The following is a 22658-nucleotide window of genomic DNA, read 5'->3' on the forward strand; positions in this document are numbered from 1 at the left end:
CCCTCCCCCGTTCGCCCCGATATTAATACCCCCGCCTAGGCCTATCCAGCTGGCTTGGAGTCCCTCACTGCGCTCAGGTGTCTCCATCACTCCAGAAAACCTTCAGAGCAGCTCGGCGCCTCGGCGGTTCTGACTGTGAAATGGGCACAGGGCTCTGCTTCCCACCCCGCGGGGCGCGAGCCGGGCCGGACCGGAGGGCGGCCCGTCGCCCATGCTAGTGTCCTTAGGGACATTCTATAGAGGAGACAGAGAGGGCTCGTGGCCTTCCCAAAGTCACACAGCCCCCTCGGCGAGCCGCGGAACCCGGGCCTCGATCTATCCCAGCGTCCCCCCAGTTCTGCGGTCCTGGGCTTCTGGGCACCCTCTTATCTGGTCCCTACCCGGGCGCCCGCGCCTCCGTGTGGCCCCACCCACCTCCCCCATATTTAGAGCGAATCCGATCCCGGGGCTGGGCCCGGCCCTACTTAACGGGGCCCGGGTGCTGGGGAGCGCGCCCAGCCGAGCGGAGTCCGCAGCCCGAGCAAGATGATGATGGTCATGCAGCCCGAGGGCCTGGGGGCCGGGGAGGGGCCCTTCGCGGGCACCGGGGGCGGCGAGTACATGGAGCAGGAGGAAGACTGGGACCGAGACCTGCTGCTGGACCCGGCCTGGGAGAAGCAGCAGCGGAAAGTGAGTGCTCGCCCATTTCCTCGTGGAAAAACTGAGGCCGGGGAGGGTCGGCGGTTTGTCCTGGGGGAGCTGGAGCCGGGTCAGTCCGACTTCCCCAGCTGCCACTTCCCAGCTCAAGACTGCCCGGCCTGCTGCCGTCCTTTAGGGCTGGACAAGACATTGAAGTATCTAGGAAAATTCTCGGTTTCCCTAAATTCCTGTTGCTTCCCTGGGCCCAGGGCCCAGCGGGTTCATTGAACAAAGCCCAGGAGATCCGAGTGGGGTACGAGAGCGGGGGGGGGGGGGGGGCGGGGGAAGGAGAGGAAGGGGGGAGTGGCAGGGGGATTCAGGAAGAATAACCTGTGTCCCCAAGCCCACCCTACTCTCGTTAAGCATTGCCAGACCCACTCTGGAAAGGAGCTTGATAGGTTCACAACTAGCGAACTTGGAGTTTGAAGGGAGGGCGGGGGCTTCTAGACTCTACCCAGTTCCAGGGTGGAATTCACAATCTTTCTGTCTCATTTGGCAATTGAGGAAACTGAGGCCCAGGAAGGGGCAGAAATAGGTCCCAAAATAATATACCATCAGATAACAGGAACTCTCCCCGCCCCCCCCCCCAAGTTAAAATCTTGCCCAGTTCCACTCACTCTCAAGATATCCCTCCCTGCCTGGGGGGCGGGGAGGGGGGGGGGAACCCTGAGTCTGCTGAAAAGGCCACAGGTCAGGGAGGAGGGGAGCCCCGGGTCCCCTTACGTAGTAACCTGATTCTCTGGACAGATGGGCACTTAATGCTGAGGCAGCTCGTTGAGAAAGCTCAACCAGGGCATGTGGGCAACTGTTGCCCAGGCCCAAGCCTTGTAGGGCACTGGGGCCCCTCCCTCCCTGAACTATTTTCACCCCCAGACTTTCCCCAGTGGGGAGAGCAGGACACTTGGGTTGCCTAAGGAGAAAATGATCCTAATTTTAGTGGGAAAAAAATTAAGGAGTGACAGACCAGGGGAGAGAGGGCACTGTGAGGACACTGGACCTGACAAATGTTTGCCAGCCACCAGGAAAAGGCAAGACACTGATGCTCTTTGGGATCTGCCACATTGGAAAATCTCAGACTTTAGAATCGGAGCACTTCCGACGGGTTAGATGACAGGAGATGATCCCCACCCCCTCCTGCCCCCTCCACCTGAGGCTGGGAGACTGAGCAGCCTCTACTGGGCTGCCCCTGGGTGATCCATTTCTCTCCCTACCCACTCCACTCGGTGCACCTGTCTCTAAACATGGCTGTGGTCCCTGGGTTCGGCAATCATCCGGTGATGTCATCCTTGCCTCTGGCTCCAGCTGCCACTTGCTCTGCGATAACTCTTGTCCCCACCCCTAGCCACTCACCGCTCTCCCAAATCCAGACCCACATGCCCCTGCTATGACACATGCCAGTCTCTCTTTTGTCTTTGTCACTTAAAATATCGAGAGCATCCTTGATATAAACAGCCGCCCACCGCATCCAACAGCTGCACGGGGTAGATGCTCTAAAAAATCCATCTGCACCCCCCCCCCCGGGCTTAGACATGTGGGTCATTTTCTTTCTTATCCACTGTTGCTTATTACAAAGTTGTCATAAATACACTCCTGCATGGCCTCACCACCCAATGACTCCCTGATTCGAGACTCCCAGTCTAGGAACACTCTGTTTTCTCTTATCTTGGGCTGAGTTCTCGTCAGTCAACCATGCCCAGAAACACTTGCTCCATCAGTACGTCTTTTGGGAGGTCTGAACTGGTGGGCAGGTGCTGTTTCAGGGGCCTGGGCTTAGCGAGAGACAAAGTGGAGTTTGTGGCTTTATTTCATCCCCTTCCCTCCCCCCTGCTGCCTTCTCCTCCACCTCCTCACTTCTCCCAAGCCATTGTCTCCTCTCACAACCAGCATGAGCTTTCTGAAACGGTTCTGCCCACCTCCCTCTGCCTGAAGCTTTGTTGACTCCCTCCCTGTGCCTCCCACAGTCAAGGTCAAACTGCCCAGACTTAACACCTAAGACAGGGCGTGACCTGGCCCCTGCCATCCCTCCGGTTTGCCTCTATCTCACCAACTCCCCCAGCTTCATTCCAGCAGTGCCCAGAGCACTGGCCTCACAGACAGAGTAACTGTTTCTCTCTGCACATTTGCCTACATGGCTGCCCATGCCTAAAATGCCCTTGCCCTGTCCTTTCCAGTATGCATAACTCGCTCTTCCATCACAGCACTGATCAAATGTGAACTTTTCCTATCTGATTCGGACAGTCCCTTCTCTAATTCCTCCATATGCTCTCCCAGCACTAGTCTGACTAGTGTGACTCTGGTTGACTGCAAGCTTCTTTAAGGCAAGAACCACACCCCCAATAAGAGTCCCATTTGGAGTAGAAGCTGGGAGGATCCCAGTTTGAGGCTGGTGCTCTAACACTTGAGTCACGGCTCCATTTCTGGCATTTTGCTGGTTTAAGTGGAGATAAGAGTCTCTCAGGGGCTGGGAAGGTGGCTCAGTGGTAGAGTGCTTGCCTCGCATGCATGAGGCCCTGGGTTCGATTCCTCAGCACCGCATAAGCAGAAAAAAAACGGAAGTGGCGCTGTAGTTCAAGTGGCAGGGCGCTAGCCTGGAGCTGAAGAGCTGAGGGGCAGCGTCCAGGCCCAGAGTTCAGCCTCCACAACCAACAAAAAAAGAAGTCTCAGACTTTCTTGCCTGGGTCGGCTTTGATCTGTGATCCTCCCAAGTAGCTAGGATCACGGATATGAGCCTCCAGTGTCTGGCTCTGATGTCTGACCCTTTAACTGTACAATGCAGAAGGACCAATCTCCAGACAGGGCAAAAGCTTGGCCCAGACCACAGGCAGGAATCGCTGGACTGGGCTTGGTGTCTCACCAAGGGCTCTACAGCTAGTTGCAGCATTCAGGGTCTGAGGGCTCAGTAAGTTGGCAGCATCGGGCACAGTCTCAGGACACCCCTATGCCCTAAAGTCACAGCCACATAACACCTTTCCCATCTAGGATGGAGGCTGAGGCTGAGGAAAAGGCCGCTATGAGCTCTGGGAACGTGATCAAGTTGGGCCTGATCAAGTCTGTGCTGGTCAGTGCTGGCGGACCCTCCACAGCCTGTACCACACACAGTCTTCTTGGCAGCTGATCCTCAACCTTAGGCCAGATGTCCTTTCATTCTAGAATTCCACAGAGTTTAGAGAAAACATATCTCTGGGCTGGTGCTGGCACCTCAGGGACTATATTGGTTTTCTAATTTCCCCTCTGTTGCTTAAGACCTCACAAGGCTACAGCTTATATGGAGCCTACATTCCGTTTCTCTTCTCTCAGGAGAGCTAAAGCTCAGAGATGGCAAGAGCCTGGCTCAGGATGCACGACCAGTCAGTAGCTCAGCCAGGAGACTTGCAGCCAGGGTCTGGGTTCTAAGATCTACCTTGATTGAGGAGCCAGGATGATGCCCCACAATCCCATCTCCAGTCCTCCAGTCCTAGGGTCTGAGCCCTGTCCTCTGCTCCTAGACCTTCACTGCCTGGTGCAACTCACACCTGCGCAAAGCGGGCACGCAGATCGAGAACATCGAGGAGGACTTCCGCAATGGCCTCAAGCTCATGCTGCTGCTGGAGGTCATTTCAGGTAAGGGTGCACATAATGTGCCCAAGGGAAACCTGGGGAGCCAGGGAAATGGTGGCCACAGAGGGCTGGAAGCAACTTGGGGTGGGGGAAGGGCAGAGATGGGGGACAATGTCTTCAGCTGCCTTATGACCTTTGACACTTGACCCCTCTCTTCATATGCTCAGGAGAGCGGCTACCCAGACCAGACAAGGGCAAAATGCGCTTTCACAAAATCGCCAATGTCAACAAGGCCTTGGACTTCATTGCCAGCAAAGGGGTTAAATTGGTGTCCATCGGCGCTGAAGGTGAGGAGGGGGAAGGAAGGCACTGGGGCAGGAAGGTGAGTAAGGGACTCTCTTCTTTGTCTCCTCTATGAGCCTCGGTTTTCTCATCTCTACAATGGGGTTAATCACTCCTGCCTTGCAGGAAAGACTGTAAAGAGCCAGTCCTTAGTAGCTATTGACGGACTCTTTTTGTGTGTGTTTGTGTCGGTCCTGGGACTTCAACTCAGAACCTGGGTGTTATCCCTGAGTTTTTTTGCTCAAGACTAGCACTCTGCCACTTGAGCCATAGCTCTACTTCCAGCTGTTTGCTGGTTAATTGGAAATAAGAGCCTCGCAGATTTTTCTGCCCTTACTGGCTTCGAAATGTGATCCTTAAATCGCAGCCTCCTGATTAGCTAGGATTACAGGCATGAGCCACTGGCACCCAGCTCTCGCTGGACCTTATATTGAAAATGAACTATAGGGGTTGGGAATGTGGCTCAAGTGGTAGAGTGCTAGCCTTGAGCAAAAGAAGCTTAGGGACAGTGCCCAGGCCCTGAGTTTAAGCCCCAGGACTGGCAAAGAAAAAAAAGAAAAAGAAAATGAACTCTACAACTTGTGGGTGGAGGTGGTATGGAAAAACTGGGAGAGAGCGAGGGAAGGTATGACGTTGTCCAAAAAGAAATGTACTCATTACCTGACTTATGTAACTGTCTGGTCTCTGTACATCAATAACAATAAAAAATTTTGAATAATAATGGATGGTTATTGAGCCTCAAGGGTTGCATACCTACTAGGTGCCAGCCCTGGCCTAGGGAACAAGAAGCAGAGGGCAGAGTAGGAGAAGCGTGAGCTGAGGCCTTCAGCGCCAGCCATAGTCTGTCTCCCACCCTCACCCTGCAGAGATTGTTGACGGGAACTTGAAGATGACCCTGGGCATGATCTGGACCATCATCCTCCGCTTCGCCATCCAGGATATCTCTGTGGAGGGTGAGTCGTGAAGAGGAAATGGGGAGGGGAGGGACGGATCCAGGTACTTTCCCAACTAATGTACCCTGACTTCACCACCCAGAAACCTCTGCCAAAGAAGGCTTGCTCCTGTGGTGCCAGCGGAAGACAGCGCCATACCGCAATGTTAACGTGCAGAACTTTCACACCAGGTCAGTGCTGGGTGGTGGTGGGGAGTCCAGTGAGGGTACAAAGCTGGCCCTCCTCCCAAGTCCAAGGGGAATTCAGGATCACAAGTTCGTGAAGAGCATCCAAAACTAAGAGAATGTAGCTGGGCTGCCGGTGGCTCACACCTGTCATCCTAGCTACTCAGGAGGCTGAGATCTGAGGATCACGGTTCAAAGCCAGCCCAGGCAGGAACTTCATAAGATTCTTGTCTTCAATTAACTACCAGAAAACCAGAAGTGGCACTGTAGTTCACATGGTAGAGCACTCGCCTTGAGCTGGAGAGCTCAGGGACAGTGCCCAGGCCATAAGTTCAAGCCCCATGACCAACAAAAGAGAGAGAGAGAATGTAAAACAAACAAAACAACAAAAAAAGGAGAACTCAATTAACCTTATTGGGGTGCAAAGGGAGCCTGACCCCAGGCCTGATCGCCCTCTTCTCTGTCCAGCTGGAAGGATGGTCTGGCCCTCTGTGCCCTCATCCACCGACACCGACCTGACCTCATCGACTACGCCAAGCTACGCAAGGTGGGCCTCTGCTTCCTGCCCCAGCCCTAACCCCTTGACATCTGACCTCAGCTGACCTGTTCTTTCTTATACCCCTCTAGGATGACCCCATTGGCAACTTAAACACTGCCTTTGAGGTGGCGGAGAAATACCTGGACATCCCGAAGATGTTGGATGCAGAAGGTGAGAGTGAGCCTTGCCTGGGCGAAGCTAGCGCTCGTCTACTGGTGGGATGGTCTGACCACCACACCATTGCCCTGCCTCCTCTCCCATGATACTCTGCGACCCCAACCGTCCCTCTTCTGATCCACTATAGAATAACACCAGTATAGAATAGCACCACCTTCTGCCTCATAGCCAGTCTCCTGGATTACTTGTTGTTAGTCCCCCAAACTAGTCCATCATACACCCCTGAACCTGGTTGGGGCCTGTGCTGCCTCTGGTCCCTGTGCTCAAGCAAAGCATTTAGTCAATGAAGCAGCAAACATTTCCTGCATTTCTGCTGCAGAGTGCTTTTGTGGTGTGGGTATGGAGGAGGAGAACTAGTTCTGGCCCCTGAGTTGTTCATAGACAGACAGACAGACAGACAGACAAACAGAGAGAGGAAGTTACAGGATGATTAGGGGTAATAGGAAGTATGACTGGCCTCTCCTGGGACCTAGGGCTTTGGGGAATAGGCAGATGCTGGGTTTGGGGTAGCTGGGAGACAAGATGTCTCCACCCCTGCTATCCTGAGAGTGTTGGAGGGGCCTTGATCCCACCCTCCACCCTGGTTTTGGTTAACATGCATCTTGCAATCCCCTCCCAGACATTGTGAACACCCCAAAGCCAGATGAGAAAGCCATCATGACCTATGTTTCCTGCTTCTACCATGCATTTGCCGGGGCTGAGCAGGTAAGTAGGGCCTCGCTGCTGCCCTCCTGTGAGCACTGCTGCTTGGGCAGCGCCCAGGGACCCACATTTGTAGATGCTAGATGGGACATTTAGGTGGGGAATTCCACTGTTACTTTCTTTTTTGAACACCTCAAGAAGACCCTTCTCCGACTTAGAGGAGTGACCCTATTTGACCCCTTTTTGCGTGAGCTAAAGATTTTTTTTTCCTGTACTGGATGTTGAACTCAGGGCCCTGTACTTGCTAGGCAGATGCTCTACCACTTCAGCCAAGCCTCCAGCTCCTCTTTGCATTGCTTATTATAGGGTCTTGATTTTTGCCTGTGATTCTCCTACTTATGCTTCCCACGCTGGGAATGAGCCCAGCGGACTCAGCCATTGTGCTTTCCACGTAGCTGGGATGACAGGTGTGAGCTACCAAACCAACTCATTAGTTGGAGTTCCATGAACTTCTTTTTATCTGAGCCGACCTTGAATCACAATCCCCTGCTCTCTGTCTTCCAGGTAGCTAGGATTACAGACTCAAGAGAATTGAGCCTCCGTGCCTGGCTTTGTTTTTTGGATTAGTTGTTGTTTTGGTGGGACTAGGGTTTACATTCAGGCAGGTGTTCTACTGCTTGAGCCACACCCTAGGCCCCTTTGCTTTTATTTTTTAAAGGGGGTCTTATATTTATGCCCAAGCTGGCCTAGATCCAACCCACCAAATAATTCATCATGCCCAGCTTTTTGGTTGAGATGAGCCTTGTGAACTTTTGGCCCAAGTTGGCCTTGAACTACAATTGTCCCAATCTCAGCCACTGAGTTAAAACTACAGGTGTGAGCTGCCTTTTTAAGAGCTTTCCAGGGGTCTGGGTCAAGGTTTCTGAGGCAACTGGCCTTCATGCCACCCCTCCAACCCATTGCAACCACAGGCGGAGACAGCTGCCAACAGGATCTGCAAGGTGTTGGCTGTGAACCAGGAAAATGAGAAGCTGATGGAGGAGTATGAGAAACTAGCCAGTGAGGTAAGGCTAGGGCCAATCTCCCTTTCCCCCTGCTTGGACCCACAGAGCATCCCTGTTCTTAGAGGCCCTGGACTCCCCCCTATCTTCTCCTGCTCCTCCACCATCATCTGCCCCCTTCAGCTTTTCCAGGCTTCTAGTCATTCATTGATTCCATCATCATTCATTCATCTGCTCACTGGTTGATCCACTCCCTTGTATTTAGGCAACCATATGACCCTTTGGTCTATGCCTACCTATACAGGCCCCTAGAGACAGGAATTAGATAAACTGGAACTGGAATTCAGTGATAGACGCTTGCTTAGGCATATGTGAAACCCTAGATTTGAACCCCAGCATCACAAAAAGAAAAAAGGACAAAAAAAATTAACCATCCTATTCTTTTTTTTTGCCAGTCCTGGGGGTTGAACTCAGGGCCTGGACACTGTCTCTGAGCTGCTTTTGCTCAAGGCTAGCACTCTACCACTTGAGCCACAGTGCCACTTCCAGCTTTTTCTGTATATGTGGTACTGAGGAATGGAACTCAGGGCTTCATGCATGCTAGGCAAGCACTCTACCACTAAACCACCTTCCCAGCCAACCATCCTATTCTTGATCAGTGAGAACAGACTACCTCATGGCTATGAAAGTCACCCCCATGTACTTGAGGCTCTTCCCTCTGGCCACGGTCTGGGTGTGGGTGGCAAAGGGTGGATCAGGTGGGCAGCTTGGCTCAGAGCTCTCTGCTGTGCCCCTGCTGGGCCCCGGCAGCTGCTGGAATGGATCCGCCGCACTGTCCCATGGCTGGAGAACCGGGTGGGCGAGCCCAGCATGACTGCCATGCAACGCAAACTGGAGGACTTCCGGGACTACCGGCGCCTGCACAAGCCACCCCGAGTTCAGGAGAAGTGCCAGCTGGAGATCAATTTCAACACACTGCAGACCAAGCTTCGGCTGAGCCACCGGCCCGCCTTCATGCCATCTGAGGGCAAGCTGGTTTCGGTGAGCCAGGTTGGGCATGGAGGGGAGGTGACCCTACTCTGTCCACAGGCCCTGGTGACCTTGAGCTCTGTGTCCCCATCCGTAAAATGGGTACATCGTGATGGAAGACACTTCCACCTATCCCCACAGGACATCGCCAATGCATGGCGAGGGCTGGAGCAGGTGGAAAAGGGCTACGAGGACTGGCTGCTGTCAGAGATTCGGCGTCTGCAGCGGCTCCAGCATCTGGCAGAGAAATTCCAGCAGAAGGCCTCCTTGCATGAAACCTGGACCCGGGGTAAGTGCTCCCATGGAGCTGGACTCCCCTGGGGAAGAATCATGGGTAAATGATGCACAAAAGTAGGTGCTCTGCAAAGAAGGTGGAGAACAGATTTCTAGTCCCACCCTGACTGGCTGAAGTATACAAATCAGTCTGTCTTTGAGCTACAGGGTTTTTCTTTTTTATTGGCTTACATCAATTATCCTGGGGAAGGGGAGCATTTCTGCTGTTATATCTCTGGACATATTAACACTCTATTCTGATCAGTTTCACACACACACACACCCTTTATCACATGCTGCATTCTTCTCTCTATGAGCTACAATTTCTTTATTAACTTGTCATTTAGTATTGTATTTGCAAATGTAGTAAGTGTCCAAAGGTGAATCTGTTCTTAATCCTAATATCCTTTATATCATACTCAGAGTATATTAATGAAAAACCTCACAAAAATATTACTCTGCTAAACATCATTCAATCTGTATTCAGTCAGAGCTTTAAATCCAAAAAAAAAAAAAGAGAGAATGAATCAGTAAGGTGATGGTTGTTCACACCTGTAATCCTATCTATTCAGGAGGCTAAGATCTGAGGATCACAGTTCAATGCCGGCCCAGGCAGCAAAGTCCATGAGACTATCTCCAATAAGCACCAGATAAACCAGAAGTGGTGGTGTGGCTCAAGTGGTAGAGTGCTAACCTAGAGTGCAAAAGCTCAGGGACAGCACCCAGGCCCTGACTTCAAAACCCAACAACAACAAAAAAGAATGAATCTTGCCTAAATTCAACGAGCAAGTATTAATAATGGAGCATGAACATAACAAATAACAGTAATTTGGCATTACAGTTCCTTAAATGTGGGCCAGGCATGGTAGCCTGTGCCTGAAATCCCAGCACTTAGGAAGTTGAAGTTAACCTGGGCTACAAAATAAGAACATGACTCAAAACAACAAGATTTTTTTAAAATTTACAGCTAGTGACTGTGACTCTTGTGTAGCCTTTGTAACCCTAAACTTCCTCAGACAAGGGTCCCTACTGCTATTGGTTGGGCTTTATTTGTAAATATATGGTAATGATCACTTCCAAGTACTCTTAGATTTATCATTCATTCACCCAATGAATATTACCAAATCAAGCACTTTGCCAGGTGCTGGTAAACAGTAGTGAACAAAGGAAACCAAGTCAGAGGGCTTTTGGTGCTCACAGAGACATTGAGAAGTGGCTACCAAAGAACTTCAAATTGTAGTAATGACCAAGCAGGACTGTGTTGGGGTCAGGGGATGCTGGCGGTATTTGCAGGCCATGCGGAAGATCAGGGGTTGCTCTTTATCCCGCTGACATGCAGAGCAAATCCCAGGTGTAGGGTGGGCCGGTGCCATGGCCTACCCTCGCAGCCCTGCCCGAAGCCCCTGCTCCGGCCCAGGCCGCCGCCAGGTGATCAGAGCAGACCCTCTCTCGGATCAGGGAAGGAGGAGATGCTGAACCAGCGCGACTACGATTCGGCTTCGCTACAGGAGGTGCGGGCCTTGCTGCGGCGCCACGAGGCCTTTGAGAGTGACCTGGCTGCGCACCAGGACCGCGTGGAGCACATCGCCGCGCTGGCCCAGGAGCTCAAGTAGGCGGGGCCTCAGGAGCTCAAGTGGGTTGGGCCCCCAGGAGCACAAGTGGGCGGGGCCCCAGGAGCACAAGTGGGCGGGGCCCCAGGAGCACAAGTGGGTGTGGCAGCGCGACTGCCATTACGTCATCCGTCTGACCACGCCCCTCGGGTTGAGCTTTGATGGGCTCTCCACTGTGCTCTCTGGGTTTTCTCGGTTTCTTTAACGCAGTGGTGCCCGTGGTACCTGTAATTAACTATTGCGCCGCTCCCTCTCACATAACCCCACTCCCCAATCCCCAGGGTCTGCCACTCGATTGGAGTTTGAGGATCGCGGGCCCCCACCTTCCCGCAGGAATGCGCCCCATTCCTATTCCTCCCCTGTCCTGGCTGCCTTCGCCATCCCCCGGGGCGCGGGTTCCAGCCCTAGGAAGGCAGGCAGGCAGGGGAAATCTAGGCTAAGGACTGGCCCTACACTCACCCTCCCTCTCCCTCAGTGAGCTGGATTACCATGATGCGGCCTCCGTGAACAGCCGCTGCCAGGCCATCTGTGACCAGTGGGACAACTTGGGCACGCTGACCCAGAAGAGGCGAGATGCGCTGGAGGTAGGGGCGGGGCAGGGAGCTGAGGGGGAGGCCGCCAGGCTGGGGGGAGGGGGGAAGCTGACCCGCTATCCTCCTCCCCCTCTAGCGCATGGAGAAGCTCCTGGAAACCATCGACCAGCTGCAGCTTGAGTTTGCCAGACGAGCTGCACCCTTCAACAACTGGCTGGACGGGGCGGTGGAGGACCTGCAGGACGTGTGGCTGGTGCACTCAGTAGAGGAGACTCAGGTATGTGCAGGCATTCTGGGGATTGCCGAGTGGACGGCAGAGAAGCTGGCCCTACATGTCCGCTACTCCTTTGGCATCCTGGGGAATGGGCAGGAAGCCTGGGTTCTTGGACTAGTGCTGCCAGGACTGCTGAATGACCTGTCTCTCCTTTCTGCCTTCACTCCCAGAGCCTACTGACAGCCCATGAGCAGTTCAAGGCAACGTTACCTGAGGCTGACCGAGAACGAGGTGCCATCCTGGGCATCCAGACCGAGATCCAGAAGATCTGTCAAACATATGGGCTGGCACTAAAGTCCACCAACCCCTACATCACCCTCACCTCACAGGACATCAACAACAAATGGGATACGGTCAGTGTCACTGGCAGCTTCCACTCACTCGGACACACTTCAACTGCGCTGAGCCTGTGATGTCCTATGAGAGTGGAAATAAAGTCTACCTCTAGATCTTGGGTGTTCAGCCTCCAGGTGGCACTGAGGAGCCACCTTGCCTGTTGTGGCCTCATCTAAGTAATGGCTATCACAGCTGCATTCTCCTATCAGGACTCAAGTGCAGAATGAGATACCACGTGGACATCTTCCACCTCCACGTGTATTAGTTATAAATGATGTAGCTGGGCTCAATTACAGACATGAAACCTGGGGCCTGCAAAGGTCGATTGATTTGCCCCATAGCTTGTCCATATAGCCCTATTTCAGCTTAAAGTCACAAGAACTGAACCTGTTCAGAGCCATCTCCTGTCTCTAGCATACCACTCTCCTTCCCAGGTCCGAAAGCTTGTACCCAGCCGTGATCAGACCCTACAAGAGGAGCTGGCACGGCAGCAGGTGAACGAGAGGCTCAGGAGACAGTTTGCTGCCCAGGCCAATGCTGTAGGTCCCTGGATCCAGGCGAAGGTGGAGGTAAGGACTCCTGAGAGAGTACACCCAGAGCTGGATCAGAGTGATTTGGTAGGCCTTGATCTGATCTGGTAACCCCTGTAGGAGGTGGGGCGACTGGCAGCCGGGCTGGCTGGCTCTCTGGAGGAGCAGATGGCAGGGCTGAGGCAGCAGGAACAGAACATCATCAACTACAAGAGCAACATCGACCGGCTGGAGGGTGACCACCAGCTGCTGCAGGAGAGCCTGGTCTTTGACAACAAGCACACAGTCTACAGCATGGAGGTGGGGGTCCCATCCTCTGGAGAGAAGGCAGCATGGGCTGGGGAAGTAGAGGGGGGTGAATCACAGAGCCTGTCTGTCCAGGAGAGTCCCCAAGTCTCTTCCCAATGTTATCCATGGGGATAGAGCCCCGATGAAGGAAAGTATCACAAAGCAGCCTGAAGCTAGGCTAGGATTGGCCATGGATGACTGGTCAATAAAAGGGACACAGCTCATGCCTGTAATCCTGGCTGCTCAGGAAGCTGATATCTGGAGGATCACAGTCCAAAGTCAGTCTGTAAAGACAAATCCAAGACTCTTCTTTCCAATTAACCAGCAAAAAAGCCAGAAATGGAGGTGTGGCTCAAATGACAGAGAGCCAGCCTTGAGCAAAAGAGCCACATTAAGAGCACAAATCCCTGAATTCAAGCCCCTTCCAGTGTGTGCGCATACCCGCACACACTCACCCCTTATATGATAAATCATCAAACTTTAAGGCTATAGTTGGTCACCTAGTAGAATACCCAGATGAGGAAAGAAGACCAGTGAAGGTGAGGACTTGCCCAGGGACCTGGCTAGTTGGGAGCAGAACTAGAATGAGTCAGGCACTGGCCTCCCACTTACCAGCCCATCTTCTGCTCTCTAGCACATCCGAGTGGGCTGGGAGCAGCTGCTCACCTCCATCGCCCGCACCATCAATGAGGTGGAGAACCAGGTACTGACCCGAGATGCCAAGGGCCTGAGCCAGGAGCAGCTCAACGAGTTCCGGGCATCTTTCAACCACTTTGACAGGGTGAGTGAGGGCCCAGCCCTGTGAGGTAAAAGACTTGGGGGCTGGTGGGACTGGGGACCAAGCCTGACATCCATCAATCCATCCCTTATAGAAGCGGAATGGGATGATGGAACCTGATGACTTCCGAGCTTGCCTGATCTCCATGGGCTACGACCTGGTGAGTGGCCCCCACCCCGAGTGTCCCCAGCACCCTCCCTCCTTTCACACTGATTACCTCCCCCTACACATCCCACATCCCTCATCTCTACTCTCTACACCCAAGAGGACCAGCAGACTCAGAGAGGTAAAGGAACTTGGTTCTACATCTGTGTGCACCATTTTATCTCTAGGAAACAGCATGGAAGCAGCACTATGGAGGGGTGTGGACCTCAGGATCAATGAGCGTCAGGAGCATTGCCACAGGCAGGAGGCAGCTTTCAGCCTAGCAAGAAAGATTCCCGAAAGCTTAGGTTAACTAAGTTCTTGTGAGGAAGCACCTTGCAAGTAATAGGCAGGGCAAGGCCGGGACTATTCACAGGAGGGAATGCTGAGCGCCTCCTGGCTTTGGCAATCGTTGGCACAGTGTCTGCCCTCTATCTTTGCAGGGAGAAGTGGAGTTTGCTCGCATCATGACCATGGTGGACCCCAACGCAGCAGGGGTCGTGACCTTCCAGGCCTTTATTGACTTTATGACCCGAGAGACAGCAGAGACGGACACAGCCGAGCAAGTTGTAGCTTCCTTCAAGATCCTGGCAGGAGACAAGGTGAGACTTGGGCAGAGGAGTGGCTTGGTGGGTGGAGGCAGGACTCAGGATGTCAGCCCTCAATGCCTCCTCTTTTTCAGAACTACATCACCCCGGAAGAGCTGCGGCGGGAGCTGCCAGCTGAGCAGGCTGAGTACTGCATCCGCAGGATGGCACCCTACAAGGGCTCTGGGGCTCCTGCTGGAGCCCTGGACTACGTGGCCTTCTCCAGTGCCCTCTATGGGGAGAGTGACCTCTGATTTTGACCCATCGTTCTTGGTGGAAAAAGGAGAGCGAGTGTTCATTGAGGCTGATTCCATTCAGTCCCTGGAGCAAAGGCCTCAGAGATTGGCCAGCCATGTATTTCTGAATAAAGATCCATCCATGGGCCTCTCCCCATCTCCTGTTTTTGGTTCCTGAAGCAGAAACTAGTCCCCCAGGGCTCCTGGGAAGGACCAGCTACCCTACTGGGCCTGCCCCTCCTTGCTCCCCAACATTTACACAACACTGGGAACCAGGACATCTCTTTATTGCTGTTAGTAAAGGGTGATTACAAGTTCCCTAGATGTAGGACTCTGTCCCCAAATCCAGGGGGACCAGAAAATAACATTGCATCAGACAGAGGAAAGCCAAGGCAGGAAGCCAGAGCCTGCTGAGGATGGAACTGGGTTGAAGTCTGGAATACTTTTCATTCTGTGCTCCTTATCCTATGCCCAGGGTTCCTGACCCGACTCTGGCTGCCACAGAAAGCACCCAATGACCCCGGGATCCCCTGAGCAACCACAATTCACCAATGGTTCAGCCGAAGAATGGCAGGGTAGGAGTAGGGTGGAGGAAATATGGGGCCCAGTGCAGTCTGCTCACCCTCTTGAAGTACCCAGTGCCTATTTCTCAGCCAGCTGTGCCTCCTGGGGAGGGGCCTGGACATAGGGGCCAGGAAAAGGACTCTCTGCTCAGCAGGTTCTGCACCAATAGCTTCCTCAGATCACCACTGCTGAGCTAGCCATGGTGTTCACACCACAGGCCCCGGACCCACGATGCAAGTAGTAGTAACCCTGAGAGGAGAAGGGGCCAGTTAGAGGGCTCAGGCAGGATCAGGGCTGAAGGGCCAAGGGCCAAGCAGGCCAAGACTCACCTTCTCACCCCAGTCAGCCCCCCAGCTGTTCTTGATGGCCCAGAAGGGAATCTCAGAGCCTGGAGAGCAGTGTGGAGCACAAAGGGTCAGGAACCTCCAGTTCTCTAGGCAGAGCCTCAAGTACTTTGTTCCCTTCCAATACCTGCAGTGGGCCCTACTGGGTGACACATACTAGGAAAAGACCAGAAAACAGGGAGGCCTACCTGCCACCCTCATAGGGGCCTAGCACACCTCTAGGGAACAGCATTACTGTTCAACTTCTCCCAACACTAGCTTTCCCATCCACAGAGGGGATGCTAGGCTAACGACAAGGTTTCTAGTCATTTCCCAGAGTTTCCTCTCAGAGGGCCTGAGGGACACTGCTATCCAACTCCTGCCTGCAGTCCATGGGGGATGGACAAACAATCAGTGGAACTCACGGTTGCCATAGCCCACAATCAGCACAGCATGATCAATGAACCAAGGGCTGCAGAGGGGCCGGAGTGGGTGGGCGATCCCGTGGCGGTAGAACTGGATGGGGGGAGGGAAGGAGGAGAATAAGGAGTAGAGCCGGCTCTGAGGAGAAGCAGGGAAGGGGTGGGCAGGAGCTGGAGCAGGAGTGTTGGGGTCAGGGTCTCACCTGCATGCCAAAAGCATTGATGGCGACAGAGATCGGGCCCTTCTTAGCCAGCCAGGCTGCCAGCTCTGACAGGGGAGGATGTGTCAGTGGCACATGGGCCCAGACCCCCTCGGCCCGCCCCTTCCCCCCTGCCACTTACTCTGTTCATCCTGGCTGAGCTCCACAGAGTCATTGATGTAGACCTTGGCCTTCTGTGCAGTGAAGTTGCAGACCTGCCGGTGACCTTGATACTTATAGTCATCCTCGGTCTCCAGCCCTCCTGGGGGACAGTGGCAATAACAAAGAGTGGACCCACTGGGTAGGATCATAGGTGGCTCACACCTATAATCATAGCTATTCAGGAGTCTGAGATCTGAGGATTGTGGTTCAAAGCCAGCTGGGCAGGAAAGTCCTTGAGATGATCATCTCCAATTAACCACCAGAAAACCGGAAGTGGTACTGTGGCTCAACTGGTAGACAGAGCCCAGGCCCAGAGTTCAAGCCTCACAACTGACCAAAAAAAAAAGAAAAAAAAGGAGTGGGTCCCTGCTGATCACTAGTCCCCTTCTCCTAGCTAGATGTGTGCTGAGCCTTTGCACACAAGCCTTGTGTCCCTCATCACCCATCCCCCAGCCCACAGACTATAGACCCTCCACCTTGAGTCATCTCCTCAGTCCAAGGGATGACACCGCTAGAATTGGAGGAAGTGGGGCAACAGTAATCAGCAGACATGGGACTACACTCTCAGTTCTGCCGCACGACAGCCTGTCTGGACCTCTTGACCTTGGCCTGCTTGTCCTGCTTCAGCAATCCACTCCTAATGTAGCTCAGACTCCTGCCACACCTCCAGACCAGTCTCTGTCCATCCACATTTGTCCCTCGGGCCCTTTATCCTGCCACTACAGCCTACCACCAAACTGAGCTGCCAACACACCTTAATTAAGGATTAGGTGGCTGGCTGCCTGGTTTGGCACCACTGACTCACGCCTGCAATCTTAGCTACCCAGGAGGCTGAGAGCCGAGGATCCAGGTTAGAAATCAGCCCAAGCAGGAAAGTGCTTGAAACACTTACCTTCACTAAACTACCAAAAAAAAGGATACTTAAGAACTAGAGCACTAGTCTTGAGCAAAAGAAGTTTAGGGGGCTGGGAAGGTGGCTCAGTGGTAGAGTGCTTGCCCTGAATGCATGAGACCCTGGGTTTGATTCCTCAGTACCTTATAAACAGAAAAACCTGGAAGTGGCACTGTGGCTCAAGTGGCAGAGAACTAGCCTTGAGCTGAAGAGCTGAGAGACAGTGCCAGGCCCAGAGTTGAGGCCCCACAGCCGACAAAAAAAAAAAAAAAAAAAGTTTAGGGACAGCATCCAGGCCAATTTCAAGCCCCAGGACTGGCACAAACAAAAAACCCAAAAAACCCACAGACCTCAAAGCAGTAAGAACACAGATCTCCATAATCCCCATTCCCCCCACTAAGTCCCTTTTATGTACCAGGACTTTACATCTATTTTCTCTCTGGAAATTCAAGGCAGTCTTATAATGTGGTCATGGGATGCCCCATTTCATAATTCAAGTTCATGTGACTTATGAGCCAACAGAGGCTGACAGATCTTATTTGTCTAAGGTCTTCAGCCAATAAGGATCAGCTTTAAGACTGGATCCCAGTTCTGTGTGACAACTCCTCCTACCCCCCACCCCCAACTCATGTCTCTCCCCCTTGTACAAGGAGGTGTGGCACCTGCTATTCCTCCTGACCCCATTGATACATACCCAAATTCTTTATGGCTGTGTAGGCATTGGAGGGCAAGCCTCCTAGGCAGGCCTTGTCCATCTTGTCACAGTCCACGAGCTCTAAGAGACAGAAGGCTGGTCCCAAGGAGCCCTCCAGAGGGGCTGCTAGGCTGGGGACGGAAGGGTGGAGCAGAATGCTCACCCTGCTCTGAGAGGGACAGCAGGGTGTCCTGCTTCAGGAACCACTGGCCCTCCACATTGCCTGTGACAGAGAAGGCCCAGCAGGAGCCGCACATGCCCTGCAAAAGACAGGGGAGGTCAGGGCTGGACCCCTTCCTGGCAGCCCCATGCACAGCCCATGTCCCACTCTCCCTTCTAGGGCTCCGACCTGGTTCTTGACTTCAGTGACAGCGCCCTTGCTCCTCCAGTCAAATTCAGGTGGTGCAGATTCATCCACCGGCTTGGCTGGGTTCATCTTCTTGCCAGACATCTCATGCAGGAGTGGATTCAGATAGATGGTATGGAACTCCTCTTCTGTGGGCAGAGCACAGAGGAACATGTATATTTAGCTCTCATGAGGGGCTTGGGAGAAGATCCTGTCTCTCCCAAGCTCTGGTGACCACCCCTACCTGTGAGGTCACTAAACTTGGTGATCCCATACTCAGCCGTGCCACGGTCCAGGGCCTGGATCTTCTGTGCTTGTATCATGTTTTGGGAAAAGATGGACATGCGCAGCTCGAGTTCTGAGGACCAAGGAGCAGAAGAGGTGCTGGGACTCCAGGCAGATTAGAGGAGGGGTGATAAACACTAAAGGGTTTCCCTGGGAGTAAATGTATTCTGAATGGTTTTTTTTTTTGGGGGGGGGGTCAGATATGGAACTTGATCTTTGGGCTTGGGCGCTGCCCCTCAGCTCTTCAGCTCAAGGTGAGCGCTCTACCACTTGAGCCACAGCCCCACTTCCAGTTTTCTGGTGGTTAATTGGGGATAAAACGTCTCACGGACTTTCCTGCCCAAGCTGGCTTTGAACTGTGATCCTCAGCTCTCAGCCTCCTGAGAGCCACTAGCGCCTGGCTTGGCTCTTTTTTTAAGGACAGAACCCTGGGGCAGAAGTAGGACTAGGGAAGGAGAACAGATGTACAAGTGATGAAGTAGCAGCCAAAACCAATAATGATGACTCCCCAGGTGTAAAATGGGGTCTAAAGGGCATCATCCGGGGCCTAGAGAATGTAGCTCAGTGGTAGAGCACTTGCCTAGCATACACAAGGCCCTGGGTTCAATCCCTAGCACCACAAGAAAACAAAAAGGGCATCACTCAGTAGAGATCATGAAAACCATCTGATTTCTGCCTTACTCTCCTCTGCCCATAGCTTCTTTTTTTTGGGGGGGGGGGTCTGGTCGTGGGGTCTGAACTCTGGGCCTGGGCGCTGTCCCTCAGCTCTTCAGCTCAAGGCTAGCGCTCTACCACTTTAGCCACAGCGCCACTTCCAGCTTTTTATTTTTCTGCTTATGTGGTGCTGAGGAATTGAACCCAGGGCCTCATGCATGCAAGGCAAGCGCTCTACCACTGAGCCACCTTCCCAGGCCTGCCCATAGCTTCTGACAAGGAAGACCAGATAGGAGAAGACAAGTCCTTGGATAGCTGCCCGGTCCTGGAAGGCTGGACAAGACCTCTGAGATGTACCGCCTCTCATGTCCTTTCCTTCCCCCAACACCAAGGCTCCAAATTGAGAACAGGTTCTTATCTGATTGGGACTTGTACAGACAAGTCTGGATGCTCACCTTGCCTTGTCTCGTAAGTCTTGTTATAGGTGACAACGAAGTCCCTGAAGAGTGTAGAAATCTTCGAAGAAAGGGCCTGGAAAGGCAGAAGGGTCTTTACAAGGAGTTCTGCTCTACTCCACCAGGTAAAAGGAGAAGGGAAACAAGCAGCAGATGGCTTCCAGGTAAGGGCTCCTCACCTGGGATGGATGAGCTGCTTTCATCATTGAAAGGAATGTGCCGAGAGTCCCATTTCTGTTGTCTGGATAAGAGTGGAACAGAGAAGACATCAAGGCTGAACTCTGAGTGAAATCTGATCTGGGCTATCCCAGCCTCCTTGGGCTATCCCAGCACCTGTAACCTTGGTATCCACTGGACTACATTCTCTACTCAGCAGCATTTGTTTTCCTTCCTCTTTCAAGACTTCGAAACTGCAGAGCTGGTGGGAGGAGAAGCCAGTCTGAGGGCTGGGAACCACCCATCCCCAAGGCAATCACCGTGGAGAGGAGTTCGCAGCCAGCACCACCACCCCGATCTTTTCACCGCAACTTGGGTCTGGTCCTAGGGGCCTGCGGTGTGACTCAGGGTGGAGCAGGTGCCGCCTGGGATCCCCGATTGGCTGGAGGTGGGGAAACACAGGTACTCCCATCACTTACTAGGGTGCTCCTGGTCTCGGGGAGCTGGCACACGGTGGGGTTGTTGCAAGGTGCCTCCTCCAGGGTGGCCTCCAGGGAGTACAGCGAGCCGTCGCCCGCCTGGATGGAGGCGCACGTGAGCCGGGCCCAGCCACCCCCTTCTCCGCCTCCCCTCCTCCTTTGGATGCACAGCCCGTCTGCGGAACCCTGCCCCGCCCCGGTGTCCAGAGGTTGCTCTCTCCACCGTCCAGGCCCCTACCCCAAGTCCAGGCCAAGCCTCCTCCATCCCTGAGGCCAGGCCCGACGCCCCGGTCCCCCCGCCCGCCCTCACCCGGCGGACGCGCCCGCGGACGGCCCCCAGCACGGCCCGCGTCTCCGGAGTCCGGCCGCGGTTGTACATCTCCAGCGCGAAGCGGGCCGGCTCCAGCAGCTCGGGGGCCGGCGGTCCCCAGGCCTGCGCGTCGGCCACCGCGGGCCCGGCCGGGCGGGGGGCCGCACCCGGGAGCAGCGCCAGCAGCCACAGCAGCCGCATCCAGGGGGCCATGGCGAGGGCAAAGCCGGAGGGCCGCACGCACCGACCCACGGCGCGCTGATCAACCGACGGGGAGCGGAGCCCACGTCCAGAGCGGCCAGCGGCCCTGCGGCTGCCCCCAGGCAGTGGGCGGCCAATGGGAGCCGGGGCCCGGCGCATGCGCGCCCGCTTATTTACGCGCAGCACGTGGGGTGCGTGGGGATGGGGCGCGCGGGGATGGGGCGCGCGGGGATGGGGCGCGCGGGGATGGGGCGCGCGGGGATGGGGCGCGCGGGGATGGGGGGGGGAGGGCGCGGTGGCTGCCCGGAGAATAAACTCGTATTTAGATGGTGAAAGTCGTTTCCCGTCTCCCTTCAATCCTGTGAAGTAGGTTCTGTCTCCAATTTACAAGTGAAGAATTAAAAGGCTGCAGAGGTAAATGACAAAAAAAACTCTGACAGAATTCATCTTAAAGCTGCCCCCCCCCCCCCCCGCCTGGTTGATTAGCTACTCAGGAGGCTGAGAATATGAGCATCGCGGTTCACAGTCAGCCTAGGCAGACTTACATCTCCAATTAACCAGCAAAAAGCCAGAAGTGAGCTGTGACTCAGTGGCAGAGCAGCAGCCTTGAGTGGAAAAAGCTAAGGGACAGTGTGCCCAGGCCCTGAGTCCAAGCCCCAGTACCAAAAACAAAAGCAACAAAACAAACAAGCAAAAAAGCCCTCTTTCCATCTGTGAAATGGCCAGGGATGATCCAGATTCCGGTTGTGAGATGAAACACAATCATGTAAACATTTCCTTCCAGCATTCAACTTTAATATTCTATCCAGAGCTATCGGGGTACTCCTCCTGAAAAGAAGTAGGGGGAAAAATCCCCAATAGTTAAAAAAATCCACTGAGGAAAAAAAAGGATTATAAGGGGCAATATCTGCTACAGTACAGAAGGTCGCAGGAGAACTCAAGAAGGAAGGGAAGGGGAGGTTTTAATTTTTAATATGGAGAAGTTGACATGAGCTGCTAGGATATGTAAATGTGTTGCTCTAAATCTATTGGTCTTAAGAGACTGGAGGCTTCAGCTCACTGGTGGATGTGCTGTTGTTATGAGTCTTTTGTCTATTCCAGTTAAATGTAAAAGATAAATTTTGTTACAGATATCTGCAGATATGTGAAGCACGTAAAGAATGGGATTTCAGAAGGGTTTATTTCAGAAAATCCTTCAGACTGCTTTAATACACAGGCAAAGCACAAGCTCTTCCTTCTACTTACCCCTCCTCCCCGATGCTTTTCTGGCTTTACATTTTGCCTGGGTCTGACTTCATTTTCGTGTCAGCAGTTTTCACAGGAGGCATGCGCAGTTGCCCTAGGCATACTGCTGTGTTTTCACAACTCGTGGTCTAGTGGAGACATGAAAGGACATTCTCATAGTTATTCCCAGCTGGGATAGGGCAAACAGGGAAGAGTTGGCTTAAGGGAATTTTGGTCTGGGCTTAGAAAGTGGGGAGAACAGATGTTGAAGATCACCTAGTCCAAACCTAACTTTTTATAACAGCAGAGGTTTAGAGAGACAAATGCCATTTCTGATAAACAGAAATAAGTGCAAGTGCTGGGCACCCTGGGGCTGATGCCTGTAATCCTTTGTATCAGGGATCTGAGATGTGAAAATCATGGTTTTGAGGGCAGCCCAGTCAGGAACGTCTGTGAGACTCTTATCCCCAACTGATCACCAAAAAGCCAGAAGTGGAGCTGTGCTAAAATCGTAGAGCACTAGCTTTGAGCAAAAAAGCTTAGGGATAGCAACCAGGCTCAGAATTTAAACCCGCAATATCTGTACTTAATTAAATGTGTGTGTGTGTGTGTGTGTGTGTGTGTGTGTGTAGGTTGGGAAG

The 22658-nt window shown here is 53.4% G+C and overlaps 2 protein-coding genes across 3 annotated transcripts; one reads left to right on the plus strand and one right to left on the minus strand.

Annotated features, from left to right (window-relative positions):
* The first annotated feature begins 489 nt into the window (after positions 1-489).
* Positions 490-14898, plus strand: Actn3 (actinin alpha 3). Of its 2 annotated transcripts, XM_042675681.1 has the most exons (21): positions 490-669; positions 4164-4278; positions 4443-4562; positions 5424-5510; positions 5593-5680; positions 6143-6221; positions 6302-6383; positions 7009-7094; positions 8003-8095; positions 8843-9073; positions 9203-9350; positions 10793-10943; positions 11420-11528; positions 11614-11754; positions 11922-12104; positions 12522-12656; positions 12738-12917; positions 13540-13686; positions 13778-13843; positions 14271-14429; positions 14510-14807. In XM_042675681.1, exons 1-21 carry the CDS (start codon positions 526-528, stop codon positions 14666-14668), a joined length of 2703 nt encoding a protein of 900 aa, XP_042531615.1. In that variant the 5' UTR covers positions 490-525; the 3' UTR covers positions 14669-14807. The 2 variants fall into 2 exon arrangements, with proteins under 2 accessions (XP_042531615.1, XP_042531614.1); XM_042675680.1 differs by having other exon boundaries at positions 503-669; positions 14271-14898.
* A 23-nt stretch (positions 14899-14921) lies between these two features.
* Ctsf (cathepsin F) lies at positions 14922-20844 on the minus strand. The gene is made up of 14 exons (XM_042675684.1): positions 20593-20844; positions 20283-20381; positions 19981-20065; positions 19827-19888; positions 19648-19723; positions 18498-18611; positions 18257-18402; positions 18071-18167; positions 17908-17988; positions 16302-16421; positions 16163-16227; positions 15963-16053; positions 15544-15602; positions 14922-15463 (listed from the first exon to the last, which is right to left on the minus strand). Exons 1-14 carry the CDS (start codon positions 20803-20805, stop codon positions 15389-15391), a joined length of 1383 nt encoding a protein of 460 aa, XP_042531618.1. The 5' UTR covers positions 20806-20844; the 3' UTR covers positions 14922-15388.
* Between the last annotated feature and the right edge of the window lie 1814 nt (positions 20845-22658).

This window comes from Dipodomys spectabilis, unplaced genomic scaffold (genome assembly GCF_019054845.1).
Source record: "Dipodomys spectabilis isolate Male_0828 unplaced genomic scaffold, ASM1905484v1 ptg000030l, whole genome shotgun sequence".
NCBI classification, from domain to species: Eukaryota; Metazoa; Chordata; class Mammalia; order Rodentia; family Heteromyidae; genus Dipodomys; species Dipodomys spectabilis.

Coding starts and splice junctions, on each gene's coding strand:
- Actn3 (XM_042675680.1), top strand. CDS start 526: ATGATGATGGTCATGCAGCCCGAGGGCCTGGGGGCCGGGGAGGGGCCC. Junction 4,563..5,423: donor GGTGTCCATCGGCGCTGAAG/GTGAGGAGGGGG, acceptor CTCACCCTGCAG/AGATTGTTGACGGGAACTTG. Junction 12,105..12,521: donor TCAACAACAAATGGGATACG/GTCAGTGTCACT, acceptor TCTCCTTCCCAG/GTCCGAAAGCTTGTACCCAG.
- Ctsf (XM_042675684.1), bottom strand. CDS start 20,805: ATGGCCCCCTGGATGCGGCTGCTGTGGCTGCTGGCGCTGCTCCCGGGT. Junction 17,989..18,070: donor GCTGTCCCTCTCAGAGCAGG/GTGAGCATTCTG, acceptor TCTGTCTCTTAG/AGCTCGTGGACTGTGACAAG. Junction 15,464..15,543: donor GGGCTGACTGGGGTGAGAAG/GTGAGTCTTGGC, acceptor TTCTCCTCTCAG/GGTTACTACTACTTGCATCG.